At 31.9% G+C, this 26,576-nt stretch overlaps 2 protein-coding genes across 8 annotated transcripts in view; one reads left to right on the forward strand and one right to left on the reverse strand.

The window, feature by feature from the left end:
• LOC130443299 (uncharacterized) overlaps window positions 1-8,428 on the forward strand; it is a 60,868-nt gene extending 52,440 nt beyond the window's left edge. For all 6 annotated transcript variants that reach the window (XM_056777878.1, XM_056777886.1, XM_056777881.1 and 3 more), the window contains exons 5-7: window positions 113-245; window positions 4,775-4,894; window positions 8,187-8,428. In XM_056777878.1, the coding sequence (XP_056633856.1) occupies window positions 113-245; window positions 4,775-4,894; window positions 8,187-8,272 (339 nt within the window). In that variant the 3' untranslated portion in view covers window positions 8,273-8,428. The remainder of the gene's footprint in view (window positions 1-112; window positions 246-4,774; window positions 4,895-8,186) is intronic.
• Window positions 8,429-10,518: 2,090 nt separating this feature from the next.
• The window catches only part of LOC130450052 (phosphoenolpyruvate carboxykinase [GTP]-like), a 31,789-nt gene continuing 15,731 nt past the window's right edge, over window positions 10,519-26,576 (reverse strand). The window contains exons 2-9 of one of the 2 annotated variants that reach the window (XM_056788217.1): window positions 25,523-25,640; window positions 19,544-19,689; window positions 14,874-15,121; window positions 14,481-14,809; window positions 13,972-14,387; window positions 13,713-13,911; window positions 13,006-13,291; window positions 10,519-11,023 (exon numbers count right to left, since the gene is read on the reverse strand). In XM_056788217.1, the coding sequence (XP_056644195.1) occupies window positions 10,851-11,023; window positions 13,006-13,291; window positions 13,713-13,911; window positions 13,972-14,387; window positions 14,481-14,809; window positions 14,874-15,121; window positions 19,544-19,689; window positions 25,523-25,640 (1,915 nt within the window). In that variant the 3' untranslated portion in view covers window positions 10,519-10,850. Of the gene's footprint in view, window positions 11,024-13,005; window positions 13,292-13,712; window positions 13,912-13,971; window positions 14,388-14,480; window positions 14,810-14,873; window positions 15,122-19,543; window positions 19,690-25,522; window positions 25,959-26,576 lie in introns of those variants that run through there. The other variant, XM_056788214.1, reaches the window with a different exon arrangement.

Genomic DNA, 26,576 nt, shown 5'->3' on the forward strand with positions numbered 1-26,576 from the left:
TTTAAAAACGACCGCCACCTCCTCGAAATTACGTACAAATTATCTGGAGGTGTTGTAAGATGAAACAAGAACTTCATAGATAATTTATAGTTCTTCAAACCTTTCGTTTTAGGTACCATTCGATTCAAGAAGATTAGTTTTTCCGCCGTTTCCTGCCGCCATAATCGTATACATTTTATATAAATTCATTGGACTTTTTATTCCAGAATCTAAACACCTTTTAGTACTTTCGGGTGGAATAGCAGGTTAGTACTTCCGTTACTTTAAAATTGAATAATAGTAGTACTAAATGATAAAACTAAAAAGAAGACGAGAAAAGGTTTATTTTTGTACACATAGACATATTTATATTAGACTGTCCGATTCGTATACTCTCCATATTGGAAAGGTGTGCCAACTTTAAAAAGAAACAGCCTCGGGTCTAAAGTAGAGCTATCTTTGTTCCACCATGCAGTAATTGGCGAAATTAGATAAGGAAGTAGAGAAATAGTACGATGGAAGGAATATGATACAAGAAATTAGAATGAACATTAGATAAAAATAATTATACCGTAACTTTCTTTGTATCTGGGGCTAATATTGTAACACGAATTTTGTTGATTGCTCAGTCTAGTATTTCTATGTCTATGTTTGTACATAACACTTAGTTTATCAAAGCTTGCATTACAAAGTACATAAAATCCAATATATTATCGAAATCATACGAGTTTACAAGTATAATTTTTTTGTTTTTGCATAGCAGTGTTTCTGAAAAGTTCTAAGTGACATTTAATTTTTATAATGTAACCTTGGGATAGTGTGTGTGATCTTACAAAGCTAAAAAATCGTGTTTTGCAAATCGAGGCAAGGAGATTCCAAGGTCTCTAATGTACCTTTTCTCAAACCGACACTTATTTATTATTTTGTTCCATCTAATAATATGATCCAAAAAAATGAAACAAAATATTTGGTATCACTGAAGATAATCCCTTTTTTTAAATATATTTATCAATGTTACATTTATGAAGTTACAAAAATATCCCGAGAGGAAATGTATCTGAACTGATACTTTACATTAACCTTTACTAATTTGTAAACCGATCATATGATTTCTTATAACTTTTAGCTTTAAATTTCATTGATAATAAATTATTCTCTTCCTTTGCGGTTTCTACAATTTCATTAGAATTATCGGACATTCCAAAACTTACGAAACAAGTTCATCAACAAACTAAACATCAACTCACTGTCACATTTGCCGGTTTGATCTTAAAAACTCGCTTTCCAGGTATTTCCCTAAAAAGAAATCCGTAAGACTGGAAATATAGCACTGAGTTACTCACGCACAGGTTTTGCTTTGAGGCTTGTTGAAATCAGATGTCTCTATTTGATAAATTGGCATGCAAAAAGCTAAGAAACAAATTAGACAGTTACGATCCTTAGTCTTCTTGCTGTAATTCGAAAAAACGTCTTACATTAAGAGTTTTGTCGGTTAATAATATTTGCCTATAACTTGATTTCCGATAATTCCTTTCCAAACATATACTGTTTCTAGGTTTTCACTTAAAGAGAGTGCATTATCATGTCTAGTCTATAATTGTTTACAAATTTACATTCTTCTATCATATTGTAATTCCTGAGGATACAGCATTTGTGTTATTTCAATGCTCTTGGTCCATAGATGGTATGGTGTCCAGTGAGTGTACCAATAACTCTTTTTAGCTCATCTTTACCTAATTAAAATACCTTTTGAGACCAGTTGGTAGAATAAGAAAAAATATCTTCGGTTGTTCCAGACCTAGGACATTACACCATGTTTCTGATTTCTTGTTTTCCTATTTTTTTATAACCCTGACTTGATGAGAAACTTGTGGTCCTATGAAAGGAGCTGTTCCACCTTTTTTCACCAGGTAATCAGCTTGTTCATTCCCGGTGTGGCAATAGACCCATATTAGAGTAACTTTGTTATTTGCTCCCAGTGAGTTCAAAAATTTTGTATATACCCATACTAGCGTGAACTCAATTTTATTATAGTAAGTACTGGTAAAAAATAAATATCTTTGCATTGAGGTAGTTGTTGTTGTTTTCTGCGCATGTAAGAATAGTGTAAGTTTCCAACTGGTAAATAAAAGAAGAGATAGAGATCTTGAACATATTCTGTTTTCAGATTCGTGCGTAATTCGATGTACTTTTGCGGTTCTAATAAAACACCTCTATTATTAAAAAGTCGTGTTCGTAAAGCACAATTTTTTAATGCTGATTTTTTTCTGAATACGTGCAATCTAGCCTCGGACCTGGTGCATACTGGAAATTAGTCCAGGCGCTGGATGGAGTTGAGTATGCAAAATGTGAAGACCGGCAACTATGCTCAAATTCTTTTATCTGAGACCCTAAATAATAGAAAATCACATGTTGCCGGCAGCTGTACTGGTCCTTTTCCCTTTCCGTTTCTCCCTGCTCGGCACGTTGCTGAGTCATAGCGCTTGGAGTAGTCAGTAGAAAAAAATTTGTTGCCCATATTTTTACGTATTTAAGTAATAATATTTAAGTTTTTTCGCGGTCGACTGTTTTATTAGTGTAATTTATTTAAATAAAAGCGCGGACAATGTCACTATAAGTGATAAATGTGAAGAAGCGAAAGATAAATGAATTGTCGTGTTTGTTTTGTGATAACTTTTTGTTCATTGGATTTAATTAAAAAATTTCAGCACATTTGGTGATTTTGCAGAGGCATTTCTTAATAGAATTCATAATCTGTGTGTATATGTATGTGTGTCATAATGTATTTGACAGATATGATGATATTTCAATAAAATACATGGAATCAACTTTACGGAATAAAGGTCAAATGATGAAAAATTTTATCATTTCAAATGAACACACCAAAATCCCAACGAATTGTAATTTTCTTTCTAACTTTCAAGCACCGAAAATAAGTTACAGCTAGTTCGATTTCTATGTAATGCTGCCCCTAAATATGCACAAATAAATGAAGATTGCGACTTATATATTTGTGAAGGATTTGATGATCCAACAAAATGTTTCAAATTACAAGGTTCTTTATTTTTTGAAGTACCTGACCTGAATTCTAACCATTTAGAAGCGGATTCAAGGATGTTTTGTCGCATATTGCACGCAGTGAGAATCAAACTTGACCATATCATAATCATTAGTGCTGATACAGATGTTTTCATTCTCGGAATTTATTTCTGGAACAAGCTTGCACGTCTAGGCTGTTTAGATTTATGGTTCGACGGTTCCTATAAGAAGAAATTCATTTCAGGATGTCATTTGGCTGCACAATCCCTTGGAGAAAATATTTGTGGTATTTTGCCAGCATTAAACGCTCTGTGTGTTTAATTTATTAAAAGTTATTTGCACATCAGATGCTCTACATTTACATCTATTAAGAGCTTCAGCACAAACATATGTATGGATAAATGCTGACCAAACTCAACTACAGCCAATTGATTACACCTTCTTAGGCTAGAAAGGAAGGATGGTAATCTGTACCCACGACAAATGTCCAAACATCCACTGCCGGAATTGTTGATTCAACCGTGTAATGTGCATCCAATTGTAAGACAATGGCTTGCTCTTGTAAAAAATTACATATTTATTGTATTTCTTTATGCAAATACATAAATAAAGATTATCGGAATAAAAAAATTGATAATTATCATTTTTTCATTTATAATTATATATAATAATATTTATAATTTATAATTTATAATTTTTTTGAATTAAAAAATTTTTTTATCAATAATATTTATTTTTATTTTCCTGTTGTTTTTTCACTTGACTATCTGTAAGTATCTTTAATCATAAAAATCAATTGGATATTCTCACTAAAACAATTGTTATAATGATATCAAAGTATGTGTTCAGTCCATTTACTGGATTTCTAAGGGGGTGGGATGTATTGACCAATATGGCTCCTGGCAACATCCAAAATCATAATCTGCATGCTTTTCTGAGTCCAAAACCATACACCGAAAGCGGTCCTCACATTTTGCACACTCAACTCCATCCAGCGCACGCTCTAAATAGTTATCGACCAATTCGTGAATTAAAAAAATAGTATTTGAATTCACTCCTAATTACAAACTCATATTGTTTTATCCAATAGCAATTGGAAATATGAAAAAAGCTTTTGCCGGTCCCTGATGTTCATTTTCCGGTATTGATCGAAAAAATGTTGTTTTCAGGATGAAAATTTATACAGAATGCGTATATTTTAAGAACCGTTTAACTTTCTGTTAATTTTTCAGTTTACATTTTCTGATCAAATTTCCATTAACTTTTAATTAACTTATCAAACTTCCTTATTTGTTATGACAATACAATATTCAATATTAAAATCGGTAAAATATTCTATTGTATCGCGGGAAATAATTAGTTTAGTTTTTATATGGAACAAAATGTTCGATTTTCAATTTTTCTTAATTTATAATGGTATTTTTAATTTAATTCACTGGATTTTACAAGTTCCTAAGCAATTTTTGTACAATAAATCATGAGCTTTATGCCAAATAAGGGTTAAACTGTAAAATAGTTTCAAAAGCTCAATGGTTCATAAACGTGGTTTAGAATTCTATGATTGTTAGGAACGTGAATAAAAAAGAAAATATTCTTAAAAAATTATTCTTATAAAACTAATAATTATAAAAAATAAGCAAGAAATGTTTTTCACTAATTTTTTTTAATGATGAATATAAATAATTTTTATGAAAATATGTAATAATATCCCTTATTTAATTAAAAATATTGAAATTAAATAATATTTTTATTTTAGGATACGTAATTTATGATATGATCCATTTCTATCTTCACCATGGTTCACCACAAGAAAACAGTTATTTTTATCACTTAAAACGATATCACAATCAGCATCACTTTGCTCACCATGACAACGGTAAGTTCAAAATTTTTTGAAAATTCTGTTATAAAATCACTTTCTATTATAATAATTCCTTATATCTAATTTATTTAAATCTTATACAAAGGGTATTTCTATTTTCATATGCGAAAACTCTCACGCCTCAAATTAAACAATTCGTAACTTGGGAAGACTAGGCTCTAATTCTATGAAGAGTACAATTGTTTTGGTTTCTTTAAATCATTCTCTCTATTGCGTATTGTCAAGACATTACTGGAAACAAAAGCATCCGTGGCAGCAAGGAAAATTTGTGAAATTAAAGGAGAAGACACAGTTAATGAACGAACAGCACAGCGTTGGTTTAATCATTTCAATAGTTAAGATTTGAGGCGTGGAATATTGATGTTTCAAGAAAAGCATTAGAAAGTCAACCTAGTATCAGCACTCGTCGATTATCGGACATCCTTGGACCTTCTAAGGATATTATACATTATTTTTGCCTCTAGGAGGAAGAAACTGAATGTTTTTGACAAATTATTTTCTCATAATTTTGGGACTAAATAGAAGTGACTATTCATAGGATCCATAAAATTTCACGAATCACTTAACAACTGCGCGAAAAAAAATTGTTCCTCTTTTATGGATCATCAATATTTTAAAAGATGGTCCCAGAAGTACCTAGCACAACAAAAAAAACACAAAAATTTTGGAAAAAAGTAACAGAACAGAAAATAATCCGAGAGGGCTAAGGCAGGCGAATAGGGTGTATGAGGTAGCAATTCAAATTTTAATTCATTAATATTGTCCATTGCAAAAAGGATGTGTGAGCTGGTGCATTGTCTTGATGAAATAACACTTTCTTCTTAACCAAATACGACCGTTCTTGCTTGATTTCTTCGCTCAAACGTTGTAATAAGTTCCCATAGTACTCGCCGTTGATAGTTTTTCCTTTTTAAAGATAGTCAATGAAAATTGTGGAGTGATGGACCGACGTTTCATCCATGATTATGAAACGGTACTAAAATTCAGCTATATTTCTGTAAAACATTGCCAAACACTCGATGGAAACATCTTCACGACACTGATTTTGTTCCATTATGAGCAAATACGGCACCCATCTTGTGCATGGCTTTCTCATGTCAAAATTTTCAGTTATATGCGAAGAATCACACATTCCTACTATGTCTGAATGTCTGATAGCTCGTGCACTTCATTTTGTCGACCACTGCCATGCTGGTCTTCGCAGGTTGTACGTCCTCGTTTAAACTCTGCTACTTAATATTTTACTATTGTTCAGCTTTTATATTGGTTGGGATAATTTCTTTTAAGTAAAGGTATTGTATCACATAAGAATAATCAATTTTTTCTAGTGTTGGCTGCCAAACAAATACTAAACAACGTGGCATCTTTAAACTCGAAACATATGCTCTATACATTGTGTACTTTCTAATACAGTGGTATTTTACAAGTAACTACCGCCATCTCTAGCTCAGACCAGTTACTTCTGGGACTATCCTTGTATATATTAAAGCGTACATGGTTTAATTAACTATAGTATTTATTTTAAACATTTTCTATTTTCTCATAATACATACCAGGAATGAATTTTTTCTAAACATACTTCAAGCAATTAATTATTTTAGTGAGTAATTATACAATGAGAAATAATATACAAGGTGATCTAGAATAATTTACATTATTGTTGGCAATACGTCCAAAAGTAAAATATTGTATTTACGTTACAAATTCGTCTTGATGTCGGGTCTCTTCCGACTGAATTTTATTAGAAGAGACTTAAAATCAAGAGGTTTTAGCCACAAAAATACATGAAAGGATCTAAGAAATTAAAGAAAGTTGTATTAGATTATATAAACTTATTTTGAAATGGAAAATTAAGGACATGCATTCATTAAATAAGGTGAATTGGTATAATTAATTTCATGTTATACAGGTGTTTATCAAATTTCACCACTTAGATTTCCCTCTTTTTAAAAGGTTTTATGTTAAGAGGTATTTCCAGATCTCGAATTTATTTCGTTAGTTTCTATGAACTTTTCAATGGGTCTCTTCTCTGTCAATCTCTTTTCATACAATTTTTCATCACTTTCGCAGCAAGAAGAATTTAATTTGTATTTTTCTTTTGGTATATTTTCATCTTCGATTTCCCAAATTTGATCGCCTTTTTCTCAGTTTATACAATAGTTGTTAGTATCAAGTGCTTTGGTGACGTTATTAGTTGCTAATTTAAAGAAAGTTTCATCTTCAGGTTCTTTTTTTATCACTATATTGATTTGTTCCTTATTTTGTATTTGATATTCACTGATTATTTCACCTTTACTGTGTTCTGAATTACCATAAGAATCTTCTACTACAACTCTTTTTTGTTTTGGAGTTTTTTCTGGAGTAGCTTCCTTTTTGTTGGACTTTCTATTAATTGCTTCTTCCTGTTTTTTTTTATTTTCTTTTTAGGCTTTTTCTCAACATCTTCCATAGAACATTGATTTAATGTACGAGTAAGTTGTTTACTCGTCTTATATATTGGTTTGTCCTTATTTTTCAACTTAATTTCAGTTGTATCTGTTTTCTCTTTTTAATTCTCTTTGCTCTAGTTTTAGTTTTATTCTGTTTTTTTTTCTTGTTTCTATTTCCTTTATACGAATTGCTATCTTTTGAACTACTGGATCTTCTACTTCTAGATTTTCTTTTCTTCTTCTTTTTAGGAGTATCGTCTTCTGAGTATTCATTTTCTCTTCTCCTTATATTTTAGATCTAATTTTATTCATTTGCTTATTCTCATTTTTCCGTCCTTCTGATTTTTGGGTACTTTTTTGAATTTGTAGTAACGACAGATATATCTGGTATCAGAATACCAATTTCGTCTCCTAAAACAGATTCATTTGCTACTGCAACTGATTCTAATCTATTTGTTTCCGGTGTAAATATAGGATAATTATTTACTTTAAATACCCTCGAAATTGATAGAGCCAAAATAAAATCGGAGTCTAAAGTCTAATTATTTAAAATAGTTTTCATAAAATTTGTTGTGGGAACTTTCAATTTTCAAAACTAGTTTTTACATAATAAATGGGATCCGTCGTGATTGAAACTGATTATCCTAAATTCTAATAATCACTCTCAAAATATTAACGTCATTTAGTAGAAATTTGAAAAGAATTTCAATTCGCCCAATTATTATTATGTTATATTTCCTTTATTATTCAGTGTTAGAAAATGAGTATCCTTACTTTTTAACAAAGTATCACGTCTAGAAATGAATGTACATAATTGTAGACACATCTTTCATGATTTTTATTCTTTTTTTTTTCAGGCTTCGGTATTAGCAGTACAATATGGGACAAAGTATTTGGAACCGCTATAAAATTGAGGCAATTAAGTATGGGTATCAAATGGTGAATGCCTACATCAGAATATCAATTGCCTTGTGTGTTCGTTGTTTGTGTGATTTTCCTTAGGTAACTTATAAATAATATTTGATATGAGTCCTATTATTTTTTGAAAAATCGTTTATAAACAATAAAGTCTATTATTTTTATTTTAAATAAAACAAAACTTAGTTTTATTTATATCAATACTCCCTATTCTTTAGTTAATATACTGGCCATAAGATCTAGATATCTAGAAGAATTTTAGGAAGATTAAGGAAAAATTTTAAAAATTTGAAATTACTACATGGGGTACTTTACTAACAAATACAGAGGTTGGCATAAGTCCAGCAACGCTCATAAGTCTGGCAACGCTGTCGAAAAAGATTAGAATGAAGCATGTTATGGCTTGGAACAATTGTATCTGTGTCATGATAACACGTGCTCGTCGAGTAGACTCGTTTTCAGAATGAATAACTGATACTCGTATTACGAAACTATGTTTACCGAATTTCATAAACAATTTCCGAACTCGCCGCTACCAAATTGTTCATTAATGTAAAAAACGTAGCAGAAATTCTTAAAAACGGGCACTGTTGCCGACGCGCTGCGTTTTGGACGACCGGTATCTGTAACAACTAACGAAATATGGAAACAGTGGCGCTGGCATTAATTTTGGAACCGAAACAATCTGCAGTGTGACTATCGGGTGAACTCCAAATATCCAATCGTTCTTTATGACGAATGCTGAAACGAATGCACTATCGAGTTTATCGTCCGCGTCTCCTACACTCACTTCACGAGGAGGATTTCGATGGAAAATTGGAATATTGTTAGTGGTACCTCGGCTGCAGTCAGGATGATCCTTAATTCCACCATTGTAGTCGAATATAGCAACCTTAAGCTTAACGGTACGATCAATTGGCATAAGTGCGTGCACTGGAACCACCAGAATCCTCACATCTTCATTGAAGAAGAATTAAACCTGCCTGGTGTGTGTGTGTGTGTGTGTGTGTGTGTGTGAGCAGGTGGGCTCGTGGGTCCGTACTTTTTTGAGGGTCACGTGACTATTCAGAGTCATCTGGAATTGCTCGAAGATTTAATATTCATTTTCGAGAAAGGATAGAGGATATGCTTCGTCGGGCCTACCTCTCCGTTGAAAAACGTTGCCGTAAATGCATCGATCAAGGTGAGAATCGATTTGTTCACTTTCAATAACCCTTTTTCGAATCCATTTCGTAATTTCTTTTAATAAATTCATTTTGATGCCGCATCAGGTGTAAATAGGTATGATTTTGATACATTTATACGGTATATATGTTATATATTTGGAATTAAAGCAAATTTTTTCCTATTTATTACTATATATGGTTGTCTAATTAAATCCGGCCGCAAATGAGGGGTTGCGGGTTGTTGAAGATGGTAAATATTTAAAGTTGAATGAAAGGAAGCTAACGCGTAAAGTAATTTGTCAGACGAGGATAGCAATTGCCTGCTGTACGATGCTTTTAAGGATGAAGTTTATATAACAATAAACAAAAACAATAAAATTAGGCTCGACTTTATGTCTTGTTTCTCCCGCTTTTCACGCCTATACGGGTTGCGACTACACGGCTGCATTTTTCAACAAGCTCGGCCCTTGAACGTCTTTATTTAACACCCACAAATTCAACAAGAGTTTTGTCTTTCCCAAATGCTACTGATATCTTTAATGAAACCAAAATATATACAGAGTTTACGCGAATGGACTCCCAAAGTGTAAATGCCAAAAGATTTCTATTATTTAACAAAATGAATGCTTTAAAAGACAATAATGAAAAATTTATGAAAACAATTAAAGATTTGGAATCACCGCACCATCGTGCTGGAAATCTTTGCTACTAAAATTGTTTCAGACTATCTTTGTTAATTCAAAATAGGTTAAATGCCACTGAGAGGGAAAGTCCAGCGTGGAAAGTAATGACAAATGATGTTACGCGTTAACTTTCTTTCACTCTACTTTAAATATCTTCTATCTTCAATAACCATCAATCGCTAGATGTATCTATGTGGATATTGGGGTATCTATTGTTTACCCTTTTCTTGCTAAGATACTGGGAAGCCCAGTATTTTCAGATGATATGTTAATCCCACTACTTTAAAAAGAATGTGGGATGGCTATAGCTGTCGTTTTCTATTTCATACTCTCCCAGGCGAAGGGCTCTGGATTTCCTTTTTGTTTCACACTTCGAGAGAATGTGGATAGAGGTATAGGTAATAATTTTAATACAGATAAGATCAGTGATTATATCAAATAAAAACTTTATTTTATTCTCACACGTTACATTAATAATTATTAAGAAATCAATATGCTCGAAAAATAAACATAGTGCTTTGCTCGTAATAGTGATAAAAAAGTAATAATTTTGGCATTTTTCTAGTATTCTCCGAACAGTTTTGACATTTCAAGTATAGTAGTTTGAGAAAAAATTCAATTTATGCAAATATATAATTTGTTCAAATAACGATAATGAAATAAATCCTAACAATATCGATCTTAAGTATTCCATGATTCTAAACATTTAATTCAACTAGTAATAATAAGATCTTCAAATAATACTGATACATTTTCAATTAATTTTTGTTATGCGTTTCCTCAAACTATCTAATTGGTTCGAAATTTCTTTTGGCAAATCGTCTCCAACTTGTTCATTGAAATATTTTTCAATCTCTTTCACTTCCTGCAACCAAAAATCTCTAGGTAGGCTGAAAAGCTCATCCAAATTAACATTTTCTTCTATGCCTAAAACAAATAAACTAATTTAAAAAATGAAACATAATCATTTGAGAAACAAATGACATAAAATGTATTATTCAAGGCTAAAGTTTTTGTGAAGCCACACTAGTAGGATAAGAAGTCAAAGTCTGCATCAAAAATTAGTGTGACGAACTTTGTTTGTCACTAAATAAACTGACAATCACTCTACTTTTGTCTATTCAGATTGAAGAAAGAAGAAATTTTTCTGGCGAAACTGCGAAAGCTGATATTGATATCTTTAGAAATAAAGACCTAAATTAGATCAAAAAGTCAAAAACATTCCCGTTGAAAAATGAATAAATTATTAAAATGAACCTTAAACCAAAATATGTTCTAATTGTCGTTCGTTATGATCTTTACAAAATATTCTATATGAAAAAAAATGGTCAATTGAGGAATCTAGTGAACTCTTAGAATCAGCAGATGGCCATTTAAAAATTGCCTCTGTAGAGAAAACAAATGTTTTTGGCCGTAAGTTTTTTTGTAGTTTTTGAAGTTATTTATTGAATTTTAGACCTCAGTATTCCCATTTTTATTGTGAAGTAGCTTCCAAAAGAGTTGCTAACCGTGGCTTCGTCCATTTTTTTCGACTATGCAGAGTTGTACTTAGTGTAGGTTAGCGGAAATATAATCGAAAAGCAAATATAATGGAAACTTGGAAACTATATTGAAAAGGGGCTAACTCCACTTGAATGCAACAATGAAAATAATGTTCAAAAACTACCGTAATTTCAGCACAAAATAAATGCAAGTTTTCTAAATTTCTTAATAGTTTATTTCCATACCCCCTAAAAAACTGCTTGCAGCTGCATTAGTTTCACTGAAATAAGCCTAAAAAATATTTTCGGAGTCTTCTCAACACCATAATACAAAAAAATAATACAAAACAAGCAAATTACCGAAGAAAACCAAGTTACATACAGTAACATCATTTTGACGTAGATCGCTGTTTTCTCATATTGCTTAACAAAAGAGACGTCGAAAATATTGTCGCAAAGTTTGTCACTAAATTACAGAAGCTCTACATCGATATAATTATAGGAAAATGGAAAAAAAGGCAAGGACAATAATAATTCATACGTACGTGATTGACGAAAAAAAGAAAAAATGTTTAAAGCTTAAGTGAGAAATGGGAAACTCTTTTGGCTATATCTTGAGTGTGTGAATAAAAGTAAATAGGCTATTTATGTAAATACTAGTAAACTGAATTTGTTTCCTTCAGTCATACTTTGAAATGTTGCCAAATCACCAGGACAACTGCTTACTTTCTGTAGCTCACTTTCCTTAATCTATATTCTAAATTCAATTCCTATTTTAAAATTTCCTAGATATCACTTCTAAAAGATGGTGACTAGAAGCGAGTTTTTATTTTATTTTTTTTTTTTTTTTTTTATAAAAACTCATTAAAGCTGGAAATTTGAAATTCTGTAATTTTCATGCACTCGTAAGAGACTAATTTGGTAATGTTCCGCATTTATTATGAATCGTTTTACATTCTATATCTTTACTGATTTATTTCTCTGCGGCTATTGTTTTTATTATAAAGTTATAATTTTATTTCATAAAACTTAATCCCGAAAAAAAGTTTTGATATGAAATAAAATAGTAACAGTAATATTGAAAAAATACCCGTGGTTAGTCCTTTGCGAGTGCACGAAAATTACAGTTTCTAGCTTCACTGAAATTCTGAAAAAAAAATAAAAACTGAATTTTAGTCACCACCTTTTAAGGCAAATATCTCGGGGTGCGCTGAAATAATTTTGATGCAACAAAGACTCATCTTAATTTCATGAGCAATCACCTCGTGATCAAATAGATCGAATAATTTGAACTAGCTCAGTTATCATCAGAGTGCATATCTCTAACTTCATACTTGCTTCAAATTTTCTATTTTATTTGTTATTCATGAAAAATGAAAATTTTCTACACAACTTTCATTAATATTATATAAAAATATTTTATCCTACCTTTCAAATTTAAACAATTTTTCTTAGGAATTAAACCAATAGGTGTTTCATCAGCAATATTTTCGCCATCTAATCTTCTCAAAATCCAATCCAGTACCCTTGAATTTTCTCCAAAACCTGGCCACAAGAATTTTCCGTTTGCGTCTTTTCTAAACCAATTTACATGGAAGATTTTTGGTAAATTCGATGATTTATTTTCCATTGATAACCAATGGTCCAAATAATTGCCGAAATTATAGCCAAAGAAAGGTCTCATAGCAAACGGATCATGCATGATAACTTTACCCTGAAATAATTGAGAAGTTTGTCTTTGTAAATAATTGGAGAAAATTGCAACTATGCGAGCGTCAATTTTATGATGAAGAAATACGGATTCCTAAAATGTACTGTTCATAATAAAAATTATAATACATTACGCAACAAGTACTCAAATGAATCATTCACACTTATTGCATGCATGCATTTATTATATCTCATTGTACTATAAGCTAAAACATTTTCTGCAGAAGATTTTGCCTTTTTACTAAGTTGCCTTTCCATAAATTCTACTCGCTGTCTCATTTGCCTTTTCTGAAATATCTTTGTAGTATAATGATGAACTGTATTTCTTCTTAACTTAACATACAAGATTTTTCATTCAACTGTTTGCCACATAAATAGACACCAACTACCAAAAAAAAAATTGTGATAAACTAACTGTTACCAACCTTATGCTCTGCAGCTGCTGTAGCTTCTGATCTCATAGAAGCTCCAATAAATACACCGTGCTTCCAATCTCGCGCCTCATAAACTAATGGCACACCTGCTGGTCTCCTTCCCCCAAACAAAATAGCTGAAATTGGAACACCTTCTGGATCTTCCCATGCCGGATCAATTATAGGACATTGCTCCGCAGGAGTGCAGAATCTATAAAGAATATACTCAAACTAATGTTTCTCTATATGAATTACCCTTTCATTAATTTACCTTGAATTTGGGTGAGCTGCAGGTATATTTTTTTGTCTTGACCAGGGGTTTCCTCGCCAATCAGTTATGGCAACATCGCTTCCAATTTCCTTTTCCATTCCTTCCCAATATACTCCACCGTCACTAGTTGATGCTACATTAGTGAAAATGGTATTCCTAAAAATAGTATCCATGGCTATTGGGTTACTACTTCTTGAGGTACCTGGAGCGACGCCAAAGAAACCGTTCTCTGGATTGATAGCTCTCAACTGCCCATTTTTATCGAATCTCATCCATGCTATATCATCACCTACACATTCAACTTTGTAACCGGGTAAAGACGGTGTCATCATGGCTAAATTTGTTTTTCCACAGGCCGAAGGGAAAGCAGCTGCGATGTATCGTTTTTTCCCTTTTGGATTGGTGATACCCAGAATCTAAAAAGCGAAAATGAGCCTTTAAGTGTTATACAATACCGTTATACAATAGGTATGTAGAATACTTGATTTTCTTTGTAATTGTTTACTCACCAACATATGCTCGGCTAACCAGCCTTCTTTTTTGGCAATTGTAGATCCAATTCTTAGAGCAAAACATTTCTTTCCCAATAAAGAATTGCCTCCGTAGCCGCTTCCGTAAGATACGATTTCGTTATTTTCAGGCTTGTGTAAGATAATAGTTCTTTGTGGATCACAAGGCCAACTAGGATCCTCTACGATTCCGTTACTAGGAGTTCCAACAGAATGTAAACATTTCACGAAAGCTTGTCCGTCTTTAACTTGTTTCATCACTTTAGAACCCATTCGTGTCATTATTCGCATTGAAGCTACCACGTAAGGAGAATCCGTCAATTCGATTCCTAGAATAACAGAAGCGTTTTAATAATCTATATTCCACTCTATAAAAACTGTAAATTAAATTACCTATTTTTGATAACGGTGATCCAATAGGACCCATGGAAAAAGGTACTATGTACATAGTTCTTCCCGTCATACATGAGTTAAATCTTTCTTTTACAACTAAATCCATATCGTTAGGTGACATCCAATTACCCAGGGCTCCAACTGCACCGTTTTTAGGTGTTGGAATCGTTTCTGATTTTTTCTCAGTACAAATAAAAGTTTTGGATTCGACTCTTGCTGTATCTGCTGGATTGGTTCTTGCTAACCAACTGAAATATAAAATAGTAGATATAATATGAATAAAGTGTGATGGTATCCAATGAAAAAATAGCAAAAAATTTGATTTTTCAACATAATCTCCTTTTCACTTTATATTGGTACTTAGTCCAGCATGTATCTAATTTTTTGGAATCACCACACTTTCTACAGAATTTTCAAAAGATGACAGACAACTGAGGTGAAATACTAAAAACAGTGTACCGACTAGGTCCCAAAAACGTTGACAGAGGGCCACAAAGTGCAACATTTGTCACATGGTATATAGGGCTTGTACAACAATCTGAAAACCAAAGAACAGTTAAATCAACACTTCTCCAACAAACCAAAGAGTTTCACCAAGAGGAAAACAATGGCTACAGTGTATTAGAGCAAAAAATTATCTTTAAAAAAATCTGTTCTAAAAGCAGGGGATCTTTGATATTAATAATTCTAATTTCTTACTAATTTTAATCCCAATTCCAGGAATAGTTTTGTAAGAAAAATGTCGTACAAAGCTTTCAACAAGAATTTTCTTGTCAGATATCTATTCATCATATAAATTATGTTTTTTACTTCTTCGCTTTTTACTTCAACGAACTGTAAAAGCGTGTTTTCAATGTTTCCAACTATAATTCATTTATTAAATTATATATAACGAGATTATCGGATCGCCTTATGAATTATTCGGCAATCTTATCATTTCATCTAATGCTTCAGCGTTATACGGAGCTGTGCCAGTTTATTTTTAGCAGTCAAACTCTTCTATTCTTATACCATCAAAGGACTGCGGGCGGCTAAATGCTACCATTTGAGTTATCCAGCCTCAAACAGCCAAGGTCCTAGATAAACGACAGCATAATTGTCGGAAAATATATTTTTTTCTATTTGCTAGTTTCACATCTTATTACTTTAGTTATCGTTTTTTGTTTTCTCTCATACATATTCTTTCAGCTAAGTACCCAATGTAACGTTCGTGTCAGTCGGCGACATCGCGATAATCCATTTTAAGAGGGGTCTTCTAATAATTAGATAAAAGTCAGTTGCTTGAAAGACGTGAACACAGATGTTTTAAGATATTCACCAAATCCGATTGACACACGGTTAACAGAAAAGACGTAAAGAGGTACAAAAGTCGGATCACTTGAATCTGAATCAATCAATAATTTTTTAATTAAATTAATGCCATGTTATGGCAGTGGAGATTACTTATTTATTCACTCCAGTCGTATATTAGACTCCGCTTCTTAGGCCGACACTCCGGAAAGAAATCATTAACCCTGATAAGGATTATGAGTCAAAATTATTGAGACTCGTATTATCATCGGTAAAAATCGAATCCAAAGATTCCGTTACGTTATCTCCTGGTGATCCTGATTGGAATAATCTTACCAATTTATAAAATTACTGTATTGCAATTGGTCCTAGACAAGTGTCTATGCCCTGACCTCTCCATTTGTACTAAATCACTTCGCACCAAGACACTTTCTTAAATGTGAATGCTAATGTACCACCACTTTTATTTAACTTATGTTGACGGACACTTTCCTATATACACAGAGTGTTCTCCATCTCTCTACCTTCCATAATTTCAATACATGAAAGATGAAGACCGCATCAGAATAAAGATTTTATTCATGACCTGAATATACACAATTTACTAATTATTGCATTGATGTTCCAAAAGTTAACGTTTCTGGTTAATGCATATATTTCTTATCACACTCTATCTTCGTGACTAGCTCTATTTATTTACTCTAATATACTAGCCTTCTAGGAGTGTTGTTTCTTTTCGTTAATTATGGATAGTCTCAGACTAAAAGTTCAATGCCTCACTTATGCCCAATACTAAATAGTGTTAGTATAGAGATTAATTCGACTCCATTAACTGATTTTTTGTATCATTAAGAGTCACTTACTGTTTAATTTTGAAGAATCATCGTAGAAATGAAAAAAAATATAAGAGTAGTAAGTATATTTTTTCGATAATCCTGGAACGGTTGGAAATGAAGCATGCGTATTATAGCTATAGTGTGTAAGCCGCCTAACATTAATATGGTTAATTAATTATTTTTGAATATTCTACATTTTAATGTACATATTTCCTTTTTTAACTCTTAAAATATTTTTCATATTATACTTTTTCAGGCTAGAAAACTTGTTAAAATGTATAAGTAGACCCTTATTTTAGAGAGCTGTTGAAATGAATTTTCAAAACGCTGACATTTAGTATTAAAATAAAAGTGCTGTTTATAATCCTCTTATATAAATTTTCAAGTAGAAGTTCGTAAAATGAAGTTAAAAATACGGTGAGACGAGAAATTCTAAAAATAAAATAAAGGTCATAACTCAATCTCTGACATGTTACGTAAACTCATTGATATTTTTTAATTGGAATATGTCGTGGAAAATATCAAAACAGTTTATTAAACCTAGTAGCGGTAGCAGATACTTTCCTTAAACAATAAATAAGTTATGCTAGACTCCAAAAATAATCGTCGATAACAACATTTAGAAAACCAAAAAATGAGTGATATCATAGAGAAATAAGTTGAAGCGTTTTGAAAAGAGGAATGGAGAATCACTTAGTAAATAATAACTTTGTACCCGTCCGCATCGGAATTTACGGCAATGAATAAGCTGATCACCAGGCGAAGAAGCACACAACCTTTTATAAGTTTTCCAAAAAAATCTTCAAGATACGATCGTAAAAAAACAAAGGAAAATCAGAAACACAGAATAGTTCTAAAATAGGCGAATGTATTTTTCTCTTATTCTCTTGGATCCAAAGAGTCATTTAGTTAAGCAAAGACGAGCTAATGAAAGTTTATGTTATGCTCAGTGCAGTAATTCCGGAGATGTACCTCCCTAAGAACATCGAAGGAGCTCCCGAATATATATATATATATATATATATATATATATATATATATATATATATATATATATATATATATTCGGGAGCTCCTTCGATTCAAAATTCAAACCTCAAACGTCACGTTAAACCAAAGATACCGTTTATTTTTCAAGTTCTTTAGATGGCGTTTACCGACAAACTTTAGTTTAACCAGCGGTCAAGGGGTCGTTTAAACTTTCAGTTTAACATGAAGCATAGGATCCGAACATAAATTTTTCATATTTTTACGATATTATAAAGCGTTTTGGGAAAATGATTGAAAATTTGCACTTTATATTTGATGAACTCGATAATGATGATGAACACATTATCAATATCGTCGACGCGCCGAGAAAACAAAAAGTTATTCGTCCTAGAGCAAATCTTTAAATTGTCCACTTCATTTTTTTTTGTGGTTTTATCGAAAACTTGTCATTTTTTGTTATTTTCAATATTAATGTCCCGAGTGCATGTCAAATTGTCGATAATTTAATTTTGTGCATGTCAAATTATGAGACAATTTGACAGGGCATTTTGGCAGACTATTTCCTGAGAAAAATTTAATTTAAAATAAACAATAATTGTTCCTTTTCTTAAAATATAAAATTAAAACCAAATGATGTTTATTAATCCTAGACGAAAATTTGGCACTAGTGCAAATTATCGATAATTTGCACTAGTGCAGTATTATCGCTGAAATTTGATCGTTGCTAGGTAAACATAAAATATTACAGCTTTTTGGTTGGCTTAAATTTTTCGAAGGAAATAGTCATTATTAAATTCCCTTGCCAACTCCTCCCAAACTTTTTCTTTCTGTTTCCAAGTTACCGCATCACTTTTTTGCATTCGACTCTTCCTTTAAATTTCTTCACAAGCTTAGCCAAAAGCACTACTTCATTTTCTAAGAAATCTTTTTTTGTTCTTTATTCTCTTTTGTTTACACAACTTTCTTAAGCAAATCAACTTTAAAACAAATATCGGAAGTTTTATTTTCACATGAGTGACAACTAATAGAAAAATATCTATTTAACTATGACCTGTAACATGTAGCAATTTTGTTTATTCTTGATTAAAACTCTATATTAATCTCCAATTCTACCTTTGGTTGTGAAATTTACACTTAGCGAAATCGATACAAGGCATTTTCGCCACAGCTCATCAAAATCTATAACAAATCAAGGCAGGGGTGCAGGTGGCATTCCACGTGAAATCTGTGTAATAACCAATCATAGTAAATGTACACGACAGCTGCCACACGTCTTTATAGACAACTTCTGTTTGTTAAGAATGGGAATAACTCAAATATATGGTATCGTTGAAATCATAAATCTAGTGAACTAATTTAATAATCAGTTATTTTGTAGATTCAGTTCATGTTTATAGATAAATAGAAAACATTCCTGCTAAATAAGTTTTAATAAAAAGCTCTAATCACTTCAGAAGACCGTTTCTTAGAAATAATATTCATAATGATACAATTACACAAACAAAACTCAGATTCTTTATTCCTATCATCAAAAGGTGCAAATAAACAACTCACCAATTTTCATATTTTGGCAAAGGCTTAATTGTTCCTTGCTCCAACATTATGTTGATCAACTTTTGGTTTTCTGCATCAGATCCATCACAAATGTGGAGTTTGTCAGGTTTGCAAAGTTTCACATTGTCTTCCACATATGACTTTACCTGCAATAAGAAAATAATTGTGTACCGAATCTACAGACAAATTCTACTTCAACAGAAAAAATAGAAATGGTCTAACAATGATGTTATGTCATTGTCAAATATCAGTTTTCGACAAATAAATCTTAGCCAATTAATTGTTAAATAAGTTGATACAGGTACATAATCATTGTTCTGCATGGAAAAATCAAAATATTTCATAAACTGATAATTTTAGGTATACGGAATGCTTAATAAAAAAAGAAGTATTTTGATTCACCCTGTATTAGATTCAATGAATATTAACGAAATAAATAATTTTCAAAAATTTTTACTACTATTAGAATGCTTTTGCCGCAACACTTCTTCATTTTTTATTTTCTCTGACGTTGTACAGGGTATTGAACTTTGAACGATTTTTATAGAAAATCGGTTATAAATTTCCGAATACCCCGTAGAACACATCACGACCCTTTATTATTGTTATAAGAAAGTCCAAGCAATAAAATATATTTGGAGCTCGTCGTCAAGCATACTCTGAAGATCCTAAACTCAATACAGAAGATATCGGTTCGACTTGAGCGATCCAGAGTTGACCAGAAACTTGGACAGCAAATGCTCTTTTGAGCTGTCTAGCATACTCCCGCCTAAAGCAATTTATCGGGACTCATTTCTTGGAGAAGTGAAAGCCTGTGAAATCAGCTGCCAAAGCACGTCTTTCTCGAGTAGTATAACCTTCAGAAATTCAAGATCAATATCCGAAGACATCTTCACACGGCAGGCACCACTCAAATTAATCGAGTGTAAAAGGCTTTGCCATCTTGTGCTTGCTTTTTACATAAAAAAGGGTATTTTATTTAAAAAATGATATCTCAAACGATAAAAGAGGCATTGAACTTTATCACACTAATCAATCACCCTGAATACTCAATTTTTCCATTTTCTGAGAAATATTAACAATGTTTAACTTAAACTATTGTCAAACAGGAACCCAAACATTCAAAATGATTGAAATTTTAGAATGCTCAAGTATATTTCCCAACTTAATTTCAAGTGCTGAGTTCTCATTGTGGTAGTCCCTGTATTTTAATTTACTAAATGTAAAAATATTCTGTTGTAGAATGAAATCAAAAAGTATTCTTTCAAAATCAATAATATTTTTATGTAAATATTGTTTAATATTCTATTAAAAATATCATTTGCTTTTTTTTATCAAGAATGTCCTACTATCTGGCTTATCAATTGGAATCCCATGCGTTTCACGTAACAAAATGACGCACATCAATTTAATCTATTTTTAAACAAGTTTTAATCGCAACAAATACTGTCTCCTACGCATCTAACTAAGAGTAAGTAGCTATTTATCCGAATAAAGACAAGCCTGATTTTCAAAAATATAAATTCAATGGTTCACAATCCAATTTAAAATTGATAAATTCCGGTCATGTTAAGACGTAATTCAAGGTTATATGGTCAATAATCCAAAATTTGAAACGATATTTTCTGTTAGTACCTGATAATAAAAATAATATCTCTGTTAATGTATATTATATCATAAAATGGGATTTAATTTTTGAATTTATTTATAAAAATCACAATTAACATTCCAAGGAAAATTTTTAAATTAACCGTCCAAAAGGTTGATTCTAAGTACACACATATATCCAAGACACAACTGGAAGCTTTTTGTAGTGAAGGTACGAGAACGGCGGAAGGCTCGTCCTTCAACTACAATCTTCAAAGCAGAGATACTTATAATTTATTCCCGTGCTGATCACATAATCAACCAAAAGCATAGAAATACCAAGCATATTCATATCTTCTTCGACAGGATAAACTCTCGTATCACATGGACAATAGTAATCACTTCTGGTATGGTATAACATTGTTCCGAATCTGCAAGTTCAGTTTATATGGGTCCCTAGACACCAGACAAGTGCTGTCTGAACTTGTGAGTGAAAACCACCGGCATGTGACATACCAAAATCATCTTCAAAATGTCATCCAAGGTGCTGGACAGTCTCAGACTCTAACTAGAACAAAATCGGTTATAACTTATCGTCGAATTGATTACATCTCAAGACAATTGGCATCACGCAATTTGCTTATTATCCAAGATGCAAATGTGAAAATAAAACCCCAATCCACATATTGTTGTACTGCCGGTGTAGGATATCCAAAGAAGAAACACGAAATAACACTCTAAATCGACACGAAGTAGGTCTTGTTCTTCATATGGCTCGGGCACATTGACCGAATTGCTAAGAGGCTGGCTCGATCAGAATATAACTCCAATTGATGATAAGGCCACTTCTCGTCTCATTGGTAACATCTGTGAAAGTGCTATAATTTCCACTTTCAATAAAACTAAGACTGATTAAATGTACACGAAACAAAAACCTACAACTCACGAGGTCTCTACAATCTTATTACAATTACTGTTCGTTAGTCTCGTTAAATCTCGAAACGTCTGGACCTATTTGGAAGTCTAGAGAAGGTTTAAAAGGTGAATGAATATAAAAGTGCTCGGAACTTAATAAAAACAACGATTTTGTTTTTCCTTGACGTTTTGTCACAAATTAAATTTCTGAACGCAACCAGGTCGGTCGATACCTTAGACAAAGAGTTCATCCTTCTATCTATCTATCTATGTGAGTGACGATTACCGCTACGTGCGCGATAATTTCTTTACTTCGGTGATACTTTGTGATAGTGACATTTCAAGTTATGTGCTCTTTTTTATGGTTGATCTTGATAGTGACACTTTACTGCTAAATGCGCGAGGATTTTCCTTACTTTGATTAATTCAGTTTTCGATTCAGAGGAGAAGACACCTGACTTAGGTCGTCGCAGTCAATCAAATGTGTGAAGAGCTACCTCACGTGCTAACCGTGCTGATGACCAGAGATCAAGAAAATAGTCGTATTGCTTTGTTAGAATTGCGAACAAGGCGAAAATAGAAAGGAGAGGATGTCTTGATCCTGCTTATACTGATGATTCCAACGGATTCACCATTCGATTTTAAACGTTTACTTTTTTTGGTACGTCTAGCCTTTGCGATGACCATAAATAAATCGCAAGTCTAGTCGTTGGAAGTATGCGGAATTAGCTTGGATTTTCCCTGTTTCGCACCACAAAACAAAGCAAAAAATATAGTTTATCAGAAAGCTTTAAATTGATCAGCAGACTGTATTATAACTGTGTGTGTCTGTTAATATCAAATTGAAACCAGTATTTCAGGAAAACTCTGTTTTGTAAGAAAGCAACATCATGTGTAATTAATCAAAAATAATAATAAAAGGATTCCTTTTGTTTGTGTTTATTTTATAAAAAAGCTTAGATCTTTTATTTATCGATTGAGTCAGTTCGAAGTCTGATGGGTTTGATATTCTATTTTTGATAAAATAGTGGCAGAAAAATAACTACTGATAAATTTTGTTTTCTATATATCTTTTGGCATCTTTCATTTCACACCCTTCTTCAGATCTGATAAAAACTTTCCGATTTATTTTCTGCTAGAGCCATTACAAGGAAATGTAAAATCTTATTCAGAATATAGTGTAAAAATAAATATAATCAGTAACAGTCTATTAGCTGTTTCAATTCTTATTGGACGTTCTACTACCAATCACAAGCAAAAATAATTTGAAATTTGCCAATAACAAGGTCATTTTAAAGTTTAATAAACTCGTCTGTAAAGGTGTGCTTTTGCAAGTGCAGAGCCTGATGACAGCGTCGTTTTAAACCTCGGACTTATTTTACGGAGCATCAAATGCATTTCATATATATACAGTGCTTTTCAGATAAAAGTATCCACCTTTAATAACTTTTGTAATACTGGTATTTAGAAAAAATCCAAAAACACGTCAATTTATGTTGGAAGGGGCAAGCATTATGGCTTATTTAAACTTACTGGAAAAGCCACCCCCTCACCCCTAGCAGCATCCCCTTTATTTTTTTAAATTACTTTTCATATTTTTTATGTAAAATTTGGATACTCCTCTTTGAGCTGATTTCAAAAATGTATAATACTTGTAGGTTAAAGTGGTTAGTTTATGAGATAAACAATTTTTCTTTTAAGAGCACAAATTTTACTTATTATTTACTTTCACCTTATTTGCCTGTACTAAAATGGGTTGTACAACAGTTCAAACTCTTTAATCTTTTTAACTGTGCTATTTATTATGAAGTTACAATAAGTGTTCAAAATGAGTACCATTCACTTCCATACAATGGTATAATCTATTTTGAAATGCCTCTCTGACATTGCTTAATACGGCTGGATTTAATTGTCGACATTCATTTTCTATCCTCTCTCGTAAATCATCCAGAGATTCTGGTTGGGTAGCATAAACTTTTGTTTTTAAATACCCCCATAAAAAGAAGTCTAGGGGTGTTAAATCCGGTGCCCTAGGTGGCCACTCCATCATCTGCCCCCTTCTACCTATCCAACGAGCGGGGAATGTTTCGTTTAAAAATTGTCGGACAGGCATAGCATAGTGTGGGGGAGCTCCGTCTTGTTGAAATACCAGTAAATCTTCGGATTTTCTATTATTGTTGTAATACGTGGGTCAACCCCTTCCCTGAGTAACTCAAGATATGATTCACCATTTAAATTTCCGTTGATGAAGAAAGGTCCGACAATGTGGTCACCTAGGATACCACACCAAACGTTTAACTTTTGGGGATGTTGTGTATGGAATTCACGCATAATATGTGGATCACTTTCAGCCCAATATCTACAATTATGCCTACTTACTAAGCCATTTAATGACCATGAGCATTCATCAGAAAAGCAAATATTGTTTAACAATTGTGGATTGTTATTGATAATTTGCGTCATTGATTCGCAAAACTCTAGACGACGATCAAAATCATCTTCATTCAACTCGTGCACCAACTTAACTTTGTATGGGTGGTACTTGAATTTATGTAGAACTCGGAAAACTGTAGAAGATGAAACACCGATCGCTCTACTTGTTGTACAACCCATTTTAGTACAGGCAAATAAGGTGAAAGTAAATAATAAGTAAAATTTGTGCTCTTAAAAGAAAAATTGTTTATCTCATAAACTAACCACTTTAACCTACAAGTATTATACATTTTTGAAATCAGCTCAAAGAGGAGTATCCAAATTTTACATAAAAAATATGAAAAGTAATTTAAAAAAATAAAGGGGATGCTGCTAGGGGTGAGGGGGTGGCTTTTCCAGTAAGTTTAAATAAGCCATAATGCTTGCCCCTTCCAACATAAATTGACGTGTTTTTGGATTTTTTCTAAATACCAGTATTACAAAAGTTATTAAAGGTGGATACTTTTATCTGAAAAGCACTGTATAAATAAATAAATAAGCACCATGATTTCCTTGTGGAAATGAATATTTTTTGCTCAAATACGTACTTTTGAAGCTTGTCAAGCCGTTAATATCTGACTCTTAACATATATTATATATCTAGGATTAATTTTACTTAGATTCCCTTCTTTTCTAATAGATTTAATTAATTTTTTTGTGTCAAAATCGAACCGAAGCATACTTATAATTTACATTATAGAATGCTCCATTAAGTTGATTGTAGTTGTGTAATTATTGATGTTATAGTTTGGATAGGAGATTAATTCTTTTTGTACTGTGACTATAATGATTCTGTTTAATAATAAAAATCAATCAAAAATTTTCTGATTATATAAAAAGCATTATTTCATATGTTGAAAGAAAAGAATATTTAAACATTCACATTTATATTTTTTTTATTTATTATTTTATATTTTGTTTATTCATGGGTATTTATTAAAAGTGAACAAATATACATATGTGTTAAAATTGTATCGGTTGTACACCCGTTAATGAAAAACTTACTTTTTCAGGTAAATCCTGAAGATCCCCGTGGACGACACCGATTCCTCTAATCTGTTTCCCAAAAACAGAAACTTTCGGTCTCCCATTTTTAGTCAATGCTCCAAACTCCGTTGGAAATCTGTGAAAAATTAAATTTCCTTTTGTCAATATCACTAACAACGGTTTCATCTTCATTCAACGAAGTTTTCACAGTGATTCAAATTATAACACAAAAACCTCTTATATTGGATAAACAGAGATAATTTACAACATTTTTAATGTGCAATCGAAATACAGATATGGATGTTATTTGTAAATTAGTTGAAAATAATCTATTATCACTTATTTTTTTAACAAGCATCGAAAGAAATGAACAAACACGTCGGTTAATTTCATTTGATATTTTAGAAAACTCATGTGAAAACGTACGCGTTCACCTTAAATACCTAAAACTTAGATATCATTGATTAGTTATATTAAGTAGGTACATAAACTAATCTCCATTATATAAGTAATAAGTAAAATGGAAAATTCCGGTGTATACATGAGATATTTCTAATTATCTTAAAATATAATAGTATTCAGTGGGTTATTCTTGTAAAATATCACAAAAATACATGCAGCGAATCTTGAAACTATGCTACAAAAAGTTACTGCAAAAATTTTTTTGTCTTTACCACATACCAGTAAAAGTGAACGATATTTAGAAGTGGTGCTCTACCCCAAACTTACTCCAAAAATTTTGCACTTCAGATCCTTTTAAGGGGTAAAATAAGTTACGTTAAGATGGTGGAAATATTTTTTAGAAGTGATTTTTCCTTTTTAACATAATTTTTGTTTGCTGCTTTTTGATTTCTTCATACATCAATAGAAAGTAATTTTATTTATTATTATGAATTATCAAGAATTACAAAATAATAAACAATAATATTGAAACTTACTTTTCTATGAAAAAGTTACTGTTAAAATTTTTTGTGCACACCACATACCAGTAAATGTCAAGGTAAATATTTAGAAGTGGGGCTCGACCCCAACCTTACTCCAAAAATTTTTTGCTGCACTTCAGATTCTTTTA

Source organism: Diorhabda sublineata, chromosome 1, assembly GCF_026230105.1.
Source record: "Diorhabda sublineata isolate icDioSubl1.1 chromosome 1, icDioSubl1.1, whole genome shotgun sequence".
NCBI classification, from domain to species: domain Eukaryota; kingdom Metazoa; phylum Arthropoda; class Insecta; order Coleoptera; family Chrysomelidae; genus Diorhabda; species Diorhabda sublineata.